Here is a 15,806-nt window from a genome sequence, read left to right as displayed (position 1 = left end):
TATGGGAGCCATTGATTCATTCAGTAGATATTTTTAAATACAACCTGCCCTGGACCGGGCCTGTCTCAGCCCCCATGCAGGTGACAGTCTCTCAGAGCCAACACTGAGATCATGTCCATTTAAAGGCTGTGATGGGGAAGGACGGGGGCTGCGGAAACTCCAGACAGAGCCCCTGGCTTGGTCTCTGGGGGATCTGGCTGTGATTCCCAGAAGGCCTGAAAGAAGGAGGGAGATAACTCTTCCAAGCAGAGGGAACAGCGCTGTGAAGAGCTGGGTGGTTTCAGTGGGGCAGGAGCGTGGGAGAAACCAGCCACAAAAACGTGCAGCCAGAGACCCACACACCAATGTGGCTTGCATTATATGGAGGAGAATTTGGGGCACAAATGGACACTTTGGTGTTTTATTTATATAAAGGAGAGGAGAGGTCAGGGTTCAGAACTAGACAGGGATTTGAGTCCCAGCTCAGCCACTTACTGGCTATGTGACTGGCTATGTGACTCCAGACAAGCCATTTCTTATTTCTGGGACTGTTTCCTCCTCTGTAAAATGGGAACAATAATTCCCTTCCTTGACATCACTGGCTGCCCGGTCCTCAGCTGCTATCATTTCGTGTCCCCTTCCTGGGAGAGTTAGCTCACTTTATAGGCAAGGAAGCCAGAAGCCAGGAAGGGTGTCTGGCTGAGTGCCACATGGCTGGGGCCCTGCAGTGCTGGGAAGATGACCAGGCCACGGCCCTTCTGGTGGCATTTTCTGCTCGTGCTTTTCTCTCTGTGTCTAGAGGACAGGTTACTCTTCCATCGCGTCCCCCATCAGTGACCCCGCCCCACGGACGGTTGTGGGTGGGGCCTGACCTTGGTCCTTCTCCCTCCAGACCCGTTTTTCGGCCAGCGTTATATCCACATCCTGGGCCGCCGGAAGCTCTACCACGTGGTCAAGTACACGGGCGGCTCTGCCGAGCTGCTGTTCTTTGTAGAAGGCCTGCGTTTTCCCGACGAGGGCTTCTCGGGCCTGGTCTCCATCCACGTCAGCCTGCTGGAGTATATGGCTGAGGTGAGGGCTCCGGGCCTCTACCAGGAGGGGCTGCCCTGTGGGCCAGGTGGGGCTCCTTCTAGATGGCCACTCCCAGGGGGGTCCCCAGTATGCTCTACTCCCCTCAAAGCTCCAAGGGGAGGGGGTCCAGGCTTGGAGACCCGGATGCCCCACCATCCACACGTGTCTGCCAGCGTCCTCTGAGCTATGCTCTGGGGGTTCCTCCTTACTGTATCTACTCCCCCGGATTCTCTCCAGGTGATTTTCTCTTACCTCATGCCTGTCCCTGGTCTGTCCTCCTCCCTGCAGAGAGCGGGCCTAGTTCTGAGGCACAGAGTGCCAATGGTTAGCGCAAGAAGCAAAGTAGGCCACACACATGTGCCTTCCCTCCCTGCCTGGTCCCACACCCTAGCTGTGGGTTCTACCAACTCTGACCACAGGCCGAACCCCAAATCCCAATCGCAGGCCGTGTCTCCTCCCTGTGGCCAGACATCTCACCCACCTTTGCTCTTGGTTTTGGGAAACTGGACGAGAAGGAGAGCACCTTCCCCTCCCGAGGAGAAGCCCCCCACCCCCCAGCCTAGGATGTGTCCTGCCCACAAGGACCTCTCATCAAAAACTGCAGCCCCAGACCCCTACCCCTCAGGCCCACCCAGCTTCGTTCAGATATAGGGAGGGACCTGGTTGCCCTCTCAGACACAGGGTTTGCTCCCCAGTTTCATCCCCGGACCGCTTTGAGGCAGGAGGCCACGGGCTCTGCCAAAGGTGAAGCTAGGTCTCGCTTAGATTTATGAGCCCGTGGTCCAGGGCTTAGAATTTATGGGCTCTGGAGTCAGATGGCCCAGGTTTGAGCCCATGAGGCACTGGGCAAGTGAATTTACTCCCTATGCCTTAGTTGCCCCATCTGGAAAACAGAAATGACAAATATTGCTGCTTCCCAGGGTGGCTGTGAGCATACAAGCTTGTGAGATCTCATTCACAAAGCAGCCTCAAGTCGTTGGGAAAAGGGAAAGGCAAGAAAAGCAGAGCTAACAGGAGGGGGTGGGGAGAGGGCTTCTCCTGCTCCCCCAGTGCCTGGAGCAACCTGGCCATCAGGGTCTCTCAGAGTGGCCCCCTCCAGCGGACACTCAAAATGCAGACCCCGGGGGACTTCCCTGGAGGTCCAGTGGTTAGGGCTCTGTGCTTCCACTGCAGGGTGCACAGGTTCGATCCCTGGTCAGGGAACTGAGATCCTGCATGCCATGCAGTGTGGCCAAAAATAAATAAATAAAAATAAATAAATAATTTTTTTAAAAGGCAGACCCATACAGGAAAGGCCACCTCCATCCTCCCCACCAAGGGCAGGGGCCCGGTTTCCTGTAGCTTTCCAAAGCCAGCCATGCAAAGGAATCATCTCATCTTCCTTCAAGTTGCAGGCAAGCTTCCCGAACCTTTCCTTAAAGAGCAATGTGGACATATCAAAATTTCCCCCAATAACATTATAACACTCACATATAGAAAAGGGCAAGGTGCCCAGAGCAAAAACAGAGGAAGGCCGGGGCTGGTTCAGCCATCATGTGAGCCAATTTCAGGAAGAGAACTTTGATGCAGCGAGGTCAGACAGTGGTTGAGAGTACGGGCTCGGCAGCCAGACTGCCCGGGCTTATATACAGGCTCTACCACTTACTAACCATGTGACCTTGGACAGCTATGTGACTTGGTTTCCCCATCTATAAAACAAGGATTATAATACTATCTACCCTCTGGGGTTATTGTAAGGCAGAAATGAAATCTCACATATACAAATAGGACCTGGCACACCGTAAGCGCTCCCTGAGGTACTACTGTTATTGGTTTCGCCTACTTTGTTAGGCAGGAGTGAAAAGCACCCTGACAAGACTTTTTGATCCCCTCCTCTTCTCTCCCACGCCCAGGAGATCCCCCTGACACCCATCTTCACGGACACCGTGACGTTCCGGATTGCTCCGTGGATCATGACCCCCAACACGCTGCCTCCTTTGTCGGTGTTTGTGTGCTGGTAAGCGTTAGGCACAGCGCAGAGAGTGGCTAAAGCTGGGGCTTCAGGGGCAGATAGACCTGAGTTCAGATCATGCTCTGTTACTTACCAGCTGTGTGACCTTGAGCAACTCACTTGGCCTCTCTGTGCCTCTGCTTCTCTGAGACGCTCACATCACAGAGTCACTGTGATGATTAAGTGAGATGAAGCAGGTAAAGTATTCATCCAAGGTCCTGGCACAGAGTTTTTGTGCTCTAAAAAATAATAGCTAGCGGGCTTCCCTGGTGGCGCAGTGGTTGGGAGTCCGCCTGCCAATGCAGGGGATACGGGTTCGTGCCCCGGTCTGGGAGGATCCCACATGCCTCGGAGCGGCTGGGCCCATGAGCCGTGGCCGCTGGGCCTGCGCGTCCGGAGCCTGTGCTCTGCAGGGGGAGAGTCCACAACAGTGAGAGGCCCACGTACCGCAAAAAAAAAAAATAATAGTAATAGCTGGCATTTCTTTCCCATATCTTCTTGGCCCATACCATGTAGTCAGGAACCTTTCTCTACAATGGATATTCAACTCATCTTATTCATCCAGCAATTCTTTAACTGAGCATCTATTATGTGCTAGACAGCTACAGCAGGGGAAAGAAGTGCCTGCAGATGATACTGGCCACACCACCTGGTCACACACCCCTGCTGTCCTGGACCCATCCTCTGCCTCCATACTAGGCATAGCTCTTCCTTGGAAATCTGGGGAGTCAGAGATGTAAGGCTTTGGGGCAGGTGAGGGTGAGAATTCCCCTCCTCGTTTTGTTTGTTCATGACTTTGGTAAACACTGCATGAGAGGATGAGTTTGCTTGGCCCTTGACTCCAGTAGCCTTTGCAAAGGTGCCTTTGAACACAGATGTGGCCTCATCTGCCCAGCACAGCCCAGAGATGCCATCTGCTGTTGCCACCTCAGTGGGCTGGCCCTCATCCCTCCTCACCCTCCCTCTTGGCCTCCCCCTCTTCCTACACTTCTCAGCATGAAGGACAATTACTTGTTCCTGAAAGAGGTGAAGAACCTGGTTGAGAAAACCAACTGTGAACTGAAGGTCTGCTTCCAATACATGAACCGGGGAGATCGCTGGATCCAGGTAAGGAACTCCAAGCTGGGAAGGATGTGGTCCAGGGCTCAGGCAAGAAGAGGTAGCTTAATGTCAATGCCCTGGCGCCCAACTGCTCCACGTATGCAAATTCTGTCCTCAGATCACACATGCACGTGTACACAGGGACAGAAATGTACAGGGTAATTCACTGCAGCTTCTTAGGGTAGCAGAAGACTGTAAAACAACCTAAATGTCCATCCACGGGGCAAGGGGGTGACCATATGATTGGACAGCCTTTCTGTGGAGTACTATATACATCAGCTAAAAAGAAGCCAATCTATAAATAAAGAATGCACTTCCAGTTAAGGTATTACTTGCAGGAAAATGTGTATAGATGTTACCAGTTATGTTTTTTAAAATGGGGTCAGTATGAATACAAACATGCTGGGGGTGCGCAGAGACTATCTAAGGAGGGAAATGTAAGAAACCACTGCCATCACGTGCTTGGGAGAATTGGGGAGGCTGGCTAGTATTCGCTGGTGGCCCCCTGGGCTCGTCTGATAGCTCTTCCCGGTGTCCCCACAGGATGAAATCGAGTTTGGCTACATCGAGGCCCCCCACAAAGGCTTCCCTGTGGTTCTGGACTCCCCCAGAGATGGAAACCTGAAGGATTTCCCAGTGAAGCAGCTCCTGGTGAGATGCTGAGGACCACCTTGGGGGATGAGGGAGGGCACAATCCTGGGACTCTTACAGGACAGAGTGGTCGGGAGGCCTTGGGCACCCCTGGCAAATCAGTTTACTGCAAATTCGTCTGTTGCCTCCATCTTCTCATCTGCAAAATGCGTAAATTGGGATAGTAATCTCTAACATCCTTTCCTGCTCTGATAACTGATGCTTTTCCAAAACGTGGAGAGTCCTCTCATGGGAAATGAGAGCTATGGGAGACAGAGGCCTGACTCCTGACACTGCCCCACCTCCAACTTACAGCAAAATAAGTTTCAGAGAGGAAAATTATAGTTAAGCAATTGTTGAAAAGCATGGTTCCAACTTCAAAGCTCATTAAATCTGTGATTTTTTTCAGTTCATGAGTTTTTTAAAAAGCAATCTGACCCCCACCCTCGATTCTAGAGGTCATTACCACTCTCCTTTTATGCCCTCAACAACCAACTGAATGAGGACAGAACCAAAATTAGTCGTCTTTGTCCTCACCTTCCACCCTGAACAGGCAGGGGGAGGCTTGAACAGAACACAAAACAGAGACTGGGTAGATCAGGTGGCTTTGCCAAGGTCACACACAGGGCAGCCTCCTGTGAGACATCAGGGCTGCTCAGAGGCAACCCTTTGCCAGGTCCACACCTGCTTCTTGAGAACATTCACTAACCTAGTCCCTTCATCACAGGGAGATGGCACAGCCAGTGGTGTGAGCACAAAGCTCTGGAATGCCAGACAGATCTGGCCTTGAGCCCCAGTTCCACCCCTTAGCAGCAATGTGACCTTGGGCAAACACCTTAACCTCCTCAAGCCTCAGTTTGCTCATCTGTAAAATGGGGATAGAAACAGTATCCATCTCACAGGCTTATTGTGAAGATTGGAAGCATTATATAAGGCGTCCGTGCTGCTCCTGATACAATGACTATTATTAGCTGCTGTTCTGGTTCTCATTCCACAGCCCTGGACACTGTCCTCGGTGAGGACTGTCCACTTCCTCTAACATGAGGGATAGTCAAACCAGCCAGCAGGCAGGAGAACCAAGGCCTCTCAGATCCTTCTCTTACTCTTTCTTCCCAGGTCACCACCTGCCTTCAGTGTTCCAGGCTGGCCTAGTACCAAGGCCCCCAGACTGCATTATTCCTGGAGGCCTGGGCCAAGCCCAACTTTGTGCTGCATGCCTGCCTGCCCATGTGAGGCTGTAAAGCCCCAGCTGCCCCAGCCTCTGGCGAGTCTCACCTTGCCATCTGGGGCTCATAGGCCAGAAAGCACTAAGCTGCAGCCATTCACCCTACTGGGCACAGCTGTCTCCTGAGCCTCTAAGCTGGGCCAGGATAAGCCACATCTTCTCACTCTTTGGTCTTTATTAGCAAGGATTTGTGTCAGACAAGCTTAGTTCCAGCCCCAGTGCAAGCTCCCAAGCAAGATCCCTACTTTTTTACCAAAAAATCATGAAAGGAAACTTAAAATTCAGGGTGCGTCACTGGGGTTATGTCATGTAACTGCAGTCTGTTGGGGCTCTGTGCTAAGAAGGATTCTGAGGCTATATCTGGGCTCCAGATATAAATATGAATAAATAGGGTTAGCTGGGAATGGGTTGGGATGGTATATATGTTACATATTTGCCATTCCTGCATGTATTGGTCAGCTTTCACTTGGTAAGACTGCAGTAACAAACAGCCCCCATATCAATAGCTGACAACAGCAAAGGTCCATTTCTTACTCACATTAAGAGATGAGTGGGGATGTCAATAGCACAAAATGAGGACCAAACCAGAAATCACCAATATGTCTCTGTGTTTAAGAAATAGAGGCACACCCAGAGACCCAGATGTATACACACACACAGACACTCGTATATTCACATTCATTCTCGCACTCATACTGACATACTCACAAACTCAGCCTCCCCATGCCAGGGTCCTGCTCATCAGTGGGAATAAGAAGAGCATGGGTGACCCCCCTAGTAGCTAAGTGCTCACAGAGCCAGACCAAAGGTAGTGAAAAGTGGTCATCAGAGGGTGGCTGGGTTGGGGCTAAGGGCTCCTGGCCGCAAGAGACTAACAACGGTGTCTCTTGCCCAGGGCCCAGATTTTGGCTACGTGACCCGGGAGCCCCTCTTTGAGCCTGTCACCAGCCTTGATTCCTTTGGGAACCTAGAGGTCAGTCCGCCAGTGACCGTGAATGGCAAGACATACCCCCTGGGCCGGATCCTCATCGGGAGCAGCTTTCCTCTGTAAGAGAAGCCAGGGTGGGCCTGCGGGCAGTGGGGGGGGGGGGGGGGGGGGGCAGGGGGAGTTATTGTTTCCCTTTAGGAGCAGACTGGGTTGCTCATACATGGAGGGATTGGCTGGGAGAATTAACCTCTCCCATGACTCTCTGACAAGATACAGACACTCTTGGAAAGAAAACCAAGTTAGCCTTTACATCTTAGTATGAATTAGGACCTAATACAAAACTAAATAAATAACTCTCTTCCCAAAATGGGAGGGAATATAATGGGATTATAAAGAAAGTGGGGAAGGGATGAAGGAGTTCAGAGAAGAAGTACCGAAAGAGGATCAGTGGGAACACACCAACAAATCCTCGGGGGTGCCCATTCACAAAAGACACATGAGAAGACATGGCTCTGCCCCAAAGCCTGAGTCCCTGGCTCCCTGGCCTGTCAGCAACACCTTCACTCCCTCCCCAGGTCACCCACCAGTCGATGAGAAGGCAGAGTCTTCCTTAGAGCAGTTGCTGGGGAGAGAGTGAGTACTGTGGGTCCTCACTTCACAAAAGGGCTGCCAGGAACCTGCACATGTGGGACCAGCCAGGATTTGGGCACCAAGTCCCTATAAGCCACATGGGATTCTCTATCTTCTGCAGCAGGCCACTGACACAGACAGTGACCATTTGCTCACCCTGCCCTCCTTCTCCCTCCACTCAACAGTCACTCATCCATTCAGCAGGTATTTCCCAGGCACCAGCCAAGCACCAAGCCCTATGTCAGACATGGGGTTCTAAACATGAAGCCCAGCCCCCACCTTCCAGGAGATGGTGGAGATCACAGACATGAAACAGAGGGTGTGTACAGTGATAGAATGATACAGAGTCAGAGAAACCCAAGGAGGGGTCCCTAACCCCCTTAGGGGAGATCACGGGGGGTCTTCTTAGAGACAAATATCTATTGAGAGTCTTCTCTGTGCCAGGTATTGTTCTGGGCTTCAGGGAGACAGCAGTGAGCAAAAGAGACAAAGTCCCAGCTCTCAGGAAGTTTTCCATTAAGGATGGAGGCAGTATAGACAATAAACATGGAATTAAGCAAATAAATAAGATACTTCTGAGTGCTAATAGGTGCAGTGAAGAAGATAAAATAGGGTACATGATAAAGAGTGATGAGGCAGGGGCACTTTGGCTTTTGTGGTTTTGAGGAAGTGACTTTGGAATTGAGGCTCAGATGATGAGAAGGAAGCAGCCATGGGAAGATCAAAGGGAAGGAGCATTTCAGATAGAAGGAACAGAAAGGACAAAACCTTGGTAACAAGTTTAGCATGTGGCTAGAGCAAACAGAACAAGGAGAAAGGGAGGAAGATGAGGTAGGAGGGACAGGCAGGGGCCAGATCACAGAGGCATTTGTTGACCACTGTGAGGTTTGGCGGTTATAGTATAAGGGTAATGGGGAGATTGAAGACCTCAGGGAGTGTGGAAGTCAGGAAGGGCTTCCTGGAAGAGGTGTCACTTGAAATGATTGAAGTTGAGAAGTTAACAGTGAAGAGTTACATAGGCTAGGGAAGATTTTGGAATCATGCCTGTGTCCTAGCCCCCTCCAGCAGTCCATGAGGAATCCCTGAGCAGAGAAGCTGGCTTCTTACACCTACTGACACCCTCAGTGGCCAAAGAATGGGCTCTATGCTCTTCACACAGACCATGGCTACAGCTAACTCCTCCTTTTTCCCCTTGGGCTCAAACACCTTTCTGCCTGTGCCAGGGTCTCTGCAACTCAGGCTCCTTCCCATGACTTTTCCGCCAATGCTATTCTGGGTCCAGGCTAGATTCTAGAGTCTGAACTCCTCCTGCAGACCCTCTGGTGAGACAGGCACAGTGGGCAACCTTCTGAAGAACTGTCTCCTCCCCAACCCCACCCCAGGTCTGGTGGTCGGAGGATGACCAAGGTGGTGAGGGACTTCCTGCAGGCCCAGCAGGTGCAGGCACCCGTGGAGCTCTACTCGGACTGGCTGACCGTGGGCCATGTAGATGAGTTCATGACATTCGTCCCCATCCCAGGCACAAAGGTGAGCTGGCCCCTGAGACTGGAGTGAATAGGATAGTGCAGAACCCCTGTACTACCAGCTCTTGTCAACAGAGAGGGGTATCTAGAGGAAGACAACCGCAGAGAGGAAGAAGGAAGTAGGCTGAAGCTGGTTTGCACGTTGTTGCTGTGGCAGGTAAATGTTTAACCCAATAAATCCAAAATATTAGCGCCTCAGCATGTAGTCATTATAAAAATTATTCATGAGAGATTTTACATTCTTTTTTATATAAGTGTTCAGAATCAGGTGTGTATTTTACTCTTAGCACATCTCAAGTCAGACCAGCCACAAGTCAAGTGTCCAATAATCCCACAGGGCTGGTGGCCACTGTACTGGCCATAATGCTCTAGAGAGCAATGGGGTATGGGCTTGGGGCTCTGGAAAGGGGTTCTTTCATTTCCCAAGAAGTGAAAAGAAACAGCTGCAACTTCAAACCCTGGAAATTTGGTGCAAATGGCCTGGCCTCTTGGCCACTTGGAGAAGCTCTTCCTCTCTGTCCAAGGTCACCTTTGACTCTGAGCTTTGACTCGATGGCGTTGCTGAGGTGGAGGAGTTTCTATAGCAGGAAGGGTGAGAAATATTCCTCTGAAATAGAGAAAACCCTGCCAGGGGGCCTTTGCTCGGCAGAGAGTGGCTTGAGACGATATGCAGGTGGGACCCCAGGGGCTGAGAGCGGGGGCTTCTTCACGTTTCTTGGCCACCTCCTCTCTGCTGACACTGGCCCTCTGAATGGTCTCTCACAGGAATTCCGGATGCTTATGGCCAGCACCTCGGCCTGCTACAAGCTCTTCCGAGAGAAGCAGAAGGAGGGCCATGGGGAGGCCATCATGTTCAAAGGTGAGTGCCCTCAGGGCCTTGGCAGGGAGCAGGGAGCTGAGCCCCCAGAGAGACCCTTGGGAGGACAGGGCAGATGAGTGCCTTGTCCCTGAACACCCAGCTCCACTTCCTGGACATCCGGCCCGCTCTGGGGCTGTGAGGTCACCGTGGTGGGAAGCAGCCCTGGCCTCTGTGACCCTCGCTGTGGCCAACGGGACCATCGAGCTGCCCGCTGCCCCTTATGACCACCAGCAGTGCCTAGTGCTTCTTCGGGACCTAGTGTATACTTCAAATGGCACCAGACCCCAAGGAGAGTTAAATGGTTCAAAATTGACACGCAATCTGTGTTCAAGGAGCTTGTGTTTTCGAAAGGGAGGTAGAAAAGAATATACATAATGCACTTGAGGGGTGGGAAGAAAAGTGGGAGTCGACAAACGTGACGCACAGTCAGACATCATCACTGTGAGTCCCGGAGTGAGAAATCATCTGCTTAATTTAACGTCCACATAACTGGGATAGACAGACTGGGATGAGCTTTGCTCTTAAACTAATCATGGAAAGAGACAAAGCTGATGGGGCACAGACGGTGAGCCAGGTTAGAGAGGCCATGACAATTTCCTATGTGCTCTTCCTACATTCCCTTTTGACACCTTTCAGGTTGGCGTCTCTAATCCACCTGCTCCCAAAAGTCTGCACCCCTAAGGCCGGTTGATACTTACATACATTACCACCCTCCATGTCGAAAGGCAGTGTTCCTGATAGTGACTGGTGTCTGGGATGGACAAGACCAACTTAAGACCACCGTCATTTTTTAATTCCCACCGATAGGAAATTTTTTTTAGATTGGCAGGCATGAGTCTTGACTTTCTGGAGGCTTCTTTCTCTATTAACCCCTCAAAGCTACCCATAAGGATATAGGAACTATTATCTTTGTACAAATAGGTCCAAGGGATGGTGTGGGGACAGCTCAGGTACAGGGTGCAACGGCACCGATCTCTTTGCCACTAACAACCTACAGGACTAGGAAGCACAGCGGACCAGCATCGGGCAGGGAAAAAAAGAATTAATAGCTTAGGCTCTGGAATCAGACTGCCTGGTCTGCTTACGGGCTCTGCCACTAGCTGTAAGACCTTGGACGAGTCCTGTAACTTCTCTGTGCCTCCATTTCTTCATCCTTAATGCTGGAAGCTACCTTATAGAAATGTGGGGAGGATTATTGAGTTAATCCATGTAAATATCTAGAAGACTACCTGCCACATAGCAGGCGCTCCATGAGCATTAGGTATCACTAATCAAGCCAGAAGCCACGTGGGCCATCCTGATGGAATAGGAGGCAGATGCAGGCATAGACCAGGACAAGGGCCAAGCATGAGGCAGGTCTGGAAGACAGGAAGGGTGACACCCCTTGGCATCCTGCTTCTGCCACACTCCCTCTGGTCTGCTGCTCATCCTTAGAAGCAGGCTTCTTGTGCCACCCTACCCTCTGGCCAGAGAGAGAGCAAGACAGCTGCCATCCCTTCCCTGGCCCAGGTGACATGGCCAACCCTGGGGAAAGGAGTTACCCCTGGGGTTGCCCTCCTGTGCCCCAGCCTGTCCCAGCCCCTCTCCCTCATCCTAAGAGTTAGCCCAGAAGCTGGGGGCCTTGGCAAAGGGGAGCGCCCAGGCTGGACACCTAAAGCTAGACTGTCCCCTGTCCTCTGACCCCCACAGGCTTGGGCGGGATGAGCAGCAAGCGAATCACCATCAACAAGATTCTGTCCAACGAGAGCCTCGTGCAGGAGAACCAGTACTTCCAGGTGAGGGCGAGGCAGGGGCCTGTGGGAGGGACAAGGCTATGACCAATGGCACCTGTCACATCCTCGGGGCTTCCATAGGGAATGGCCAAGGGTTCAGGGCACATGACAGAGGGAAGGACCTCAATAAGCATTCGGTCCAGCCTTCCTGGTTTACGCCTCTAAAGTGGAGGCTGAATGGGGTGACAAAGCAGGTCAGTGGAGGCTAGAAGCAGATAGGAGACCTGGGAAGGAAGGTGTATCAGGCAGTACTAAAGAGCCAAGGGCTCTGTAAGGCTAGAGCCCACAGCATTTGGGGGAGACCCACACTCATTAAAATATGATGACAACTACAGACCTGCTCTCCAGAAAATTTCATGTGTAAACACAGGCCATGAATTTTTATTTGTTTTAGGGGATCAGAGATCCCTGAAGTTTTCTATCTATGGATGAATCCCACCTTTGGAGTCCCTAAATCTCAAAGATTGTATCCAGAAGTAGATACCAGTCAAAAGGGTCATATTTAGTTGAATTAGATCTCTCTTTATTTGCATGGGCATATTTATTTATTTATTTACTTATTTATTTAGCTGCGTTGGGTCTTCGTTGCTGCGTGCGGGCTTTCTCTAGCTGCGGCGAGCAGGGGCTACTCTTCGTTGTGGTGCGTGGGCTTCTCACTGCGGTGGCTTCTCTCGTTGCAGAGCACGGGCTCTAGGTGCACGGGCTTCAGTAGCTGTGGCACTCAGGCTCAGTAGTTGTGGCGCACGGGCTTAGTTGCTCCGTGGCATGGGGGATCTTCCCGGACCAGGGCTCGAACCCATGTCCCCTGAATTGGTAGGTGGATTCTCAACCACTGTGCCACCGAGGAAGCCCTGCATGGGCACATTTAGAGTATCAAGTTTAAATTTAAAAACTCAAACTGGTTTTTTAAAATGGCTGAATTGACTCATGTGAGTAGGAAGCCCAGCAGTGGGATGGATTTCAGGCACAGGTTGATCAGGGCTCCAGCTCCACTTCTCTGCACTTCTTGGGCTCTGCAGGTGCCCTCATGACAGGAGGATAGCTGCAACAGTTCAAGGTCTCACATCCATCCAGCACACCATCCACAAAGAGGGAGGTCTGTGCCCCCAACAATTAAACAAAAGCTTTGCATTTCACTCTGACTGTGCCAACCTGAACCAATTATTGTAGCCAGGGGAATTCCATATGCTGATTCCCTTAATCCTGGTTTATTGCCCATCCTTGAACCAATCACTGGAGCAAAGAGGCAGGGGCAAGGGTCCACTAATTAGCTGTCACCAGGAGGGGAGGATGTAGTCAACCCAACCCAATAACGGGCTGCTACATTTCAGGGGGAGGGGTGGAGTGGAGGCTGTAGAAGCAACTGCAGAGTTTCCCACAGTTCACATAATGCCTCACTGGCTGTTTGAAAGTTGACTTTATTGTAACTCCCCTCCGTGGACATTTTTTGGCATTGAGTAGATCTGAGGTCAAACCATGGCCCCTCGTTTTGGCAGTTGGACCTTGGGCAACTCACTAAGGACTCTACATTTTGGGTAGAGTCTCTAATAAGGGGCTAATAATAGTGTCTACCTCATGAGGTTGAGGCTTAAATAAGTAATGTATGTAAAGCACTTAGAACAGTACACTTAGGGTTCTTGTACATATTGGTTTTAATTATTATTAATCAAAATCATTGTCACTGTTATTCTCACCACACGGGACAGCCTAAGGATTCAATGAGATGCTGCATAGCAAGAGCTTAGCACAGGGTCTGGCTTGTAGTAGGTGGTGCTCAGTAAATGAGCCCTCACTAGTGTTACTTCTGTGATTTTCTAGTATTATTTCTGTAATCTTCTCTCTCGTTCTCTTTATTACTACCATTACTGGTGGGAGGGGCACCAGAGAGGTCGGCGCGTGCTGGAGTGCCGGGGTGAGGTTGACACTCTCCCTGGAGTGCCGGGTGCCCTGCAGGCAGGGGTGAGGTTGACAAAGGTGGCAGGGGTGTCCCCTCACTCGCCTGCCCTCCCTTCTTCCCCGTCGCCCAGCGCTGCCTGGACTGGAACCGCGACATCCTCAAGAAGGAGCTGGGGCTGACGGAGCAGGACATCATCGACCTGCCTGCCCTCTTCAAGATGGACGAGGACCGCCAGGCCAGAGCCTTCTTCCCAAACATGGTGAGGCACTCTGGACCCCAAACCTCATCCAGGCCAGTCAGGGGCAGCCAGATCGAGAGGGACCCCTCGGCTGAGGCTGTCCAATCAGGAGGCCCGGGTCCCAGTCCCGGCTGAGTTGCTGTGTGGCCTCCCACCCACCCCAGGCACTCGCCCTCTCTGGGCCTCATTCCCTTCTGGGGTGATATCCTTATTCTAGCTGCCCCCTGGGGTCCTGGGCGATCCTTTAACAGATTGGAGAGTGTCTTGTAAATTAAAAAGGTCTTTATAGACAGGAGGGATTCTTGTTATCATAGAGCAGAGTCTTCTATGTGATAGAAGGAGGTTAGAACACACATACACACACACATAGCTACATATATACACACATGTACACACATGAAAACACACATACACGCATGCATGCAATGCACACGCTGATGCGTACATATATAGCCGCATGCACATGCACGGACATACACATAATACAGGAGCGGGTTGCCTCGTTTTCCACTCAGCTCTGCCATGTATGAGTTGCTTAGCCCCCCCGAGCCTCAGTTTCCTCATCTGTAAAATGGGGATAATCACAATCCTACTTCATAGGGTTGTTGGGAGGGTTCAGTGAGCTTAGAACAGGGCGGGGCATAGTAGGTGCTCACTAAACGGAGCTGTGGCCCCCCGCTTCCTTGTTGCAGGTGAACATGATTGTGCTCAGCAAGGACCTGGGCATCCCCAAGCCATTTGGGCCCCAGGTTGAGGAGGTGTGCTGCCTGGAGACACATGTGCGCTCCCTGCTGGAGCCCCTGGGCCTCTGCTGCAACTTCGTGGATGACATCTCCGCCTACCACAAATTTCTGGGGGAGGTGCACTGCGGCACCAACGTACGCAGGAAGCCCTTCACCTTCAAGTGGTGGCACATGGTACCCTGACCTGCAGGGGGCTGTTGTGTGCCTGTCACAGCCCATCAACAACCAGTGTTGAGGCTGGACCAACCCTTGTGGTTTTTATTATGATTGCAAAATGCGCTTCAGCAATAACTATGAGGAAACTTGGGGGGAAACGTTTATTACTTTTCTTTTTTTTTTTACTTATCGGACCTGGAAATAACTGGCACACCTGGGGCCACACAGTGAGGTCATGGGGAGAGAGAGAGAGAACCCACGGAACTGGGGTTCTGCTTTTACGGAAGTTGAGGGTGAGGGCCTAGGATTTCGAGGGCTCACTCTTTATTGGTGAATTTAAAGCATAAGAGTGGGAATTTAAAGCGAGGAAAGAGGAAAAAGGCAGGTGGCCCAAATGGTCAGTTATCAAAAGCAATCAAGATCTCTAAAAGAAAGAAGCCTCGGTTGGGGGAGGCGGCCTGGCTCTTCATCTAGTTGTGTGGCTGGCAACGTGTTTACTCAAGATCGCCATGTTTGAAGTGGATGTTAGCAATCAAAGCTGAGTCAGGCACTTGTATTAGAAGAAGGAGAAAATCTGACTGTCAGGGTTCACACTACAGGGGCCTGGGCACCTCCCTCCTTCCTTGAGTTCTCCAGACTCTTCACACCCCCAGAGAATCCCCCTGCCTGACGTGGACTGGAGGCCGCGTCCTCCAGACGCGGGGAGGGGATTTGAGATATCTGTGCCTTGCCTTCCCTCAGAAGGGCCTCAGGGTCCACGAAGTCACCCCCTGAGCCTCCACGCTGTCCTTCCCGAAAATAGCTGGACATTTGGCCAGTGTCTGTATAGCCCTGACGTGAAAAACAAAACAAAACAAAAACCACTTTACCCAAACCCTTCCCCAAAGAATCTTTAGTCTCTTGTCCAAAACTGAATGAGGGGAGAAGGGAAGGAGGTTCTGGGATGACCAGTTGTCCCTGTAGCCATGCCTTGTGGGTCAAGGTAGATGGTATGGAAAGGGATTCTGGAACCCCAGATGTACCTTGAACTGTCATCATCCTTTGAAATTCACCTCCCTTGGCCA

General features: G+C 51.4%; 1 protein-coding gene across 1 annotated transcript in view; it reads left to right on the top strand.

Annotated features, from left to right (window-relative positions):
• Nucleotides 1–14,769, top strand: part of PADI2 (peptidyl arginine deiminase 2) — a 43,223-nt gene extending 28,454 nt beyond the window's left edge. Inside the window, exons 7-16 of the mRNA XM_065872347.1 lie at nt 872–1,050; nt 2,943–3,046; nt 4,036–4,147; nt 4,685–4,792; nt 6,892–7,043; nt 8,937–9,081; nt 9,843–9,936; nt 11,626–11,711; nt 13,736–13,864; nt 14,536–14,769. Of these exons, the coding sequence (XP_065728419.1) occupies nt 872–1,050; nt 2,943–3,046; nt 4,036–4,147; nt 4,685–4,792; nt 6,892–7,043; nt 8,937–9,081; nt 9,843–9,936; nt 11,626–11,711; nt 13,736–13,864; nt 14,536–14,769 (1,343 nt within the window). The remainder of the gene's footprint in view (nt 1–871; nt 1,051–2,942; nt 3,047–4,035; nt 4,148–4,684; nt 4,793–6,891; nt 7,044–8,936; nt 9,082–9,842; nt 9,937–11,625; nt 11,712–13,735; nt 13,865–14,535) is intronic.
• The last annotated feature ends 1,037 nt before the right edge of the window (nt 14,770–15,806 follow it).

This window comes from Phocoena phocoena, chromosome 1 (genome assembly GCF_963924675.1).
Source record: "Phocoena phocoena chromosome 1, mPhoPho1.1, whole genome shotgun sequence".
In the NCBI taxonomy this organism is placed as follows: domain Eukaryota; kingdom Metazoa; phylum Chordata; class Mammalia; order Artiodactyla; family Phocoenidae; genus Phocoena; species Phocoena phocoena.
The sequence above is the reverse complement of the archived record's forward strand: the minus strand, read 5'-3'. Positions and strand labels throughout refer to the sequence as shown.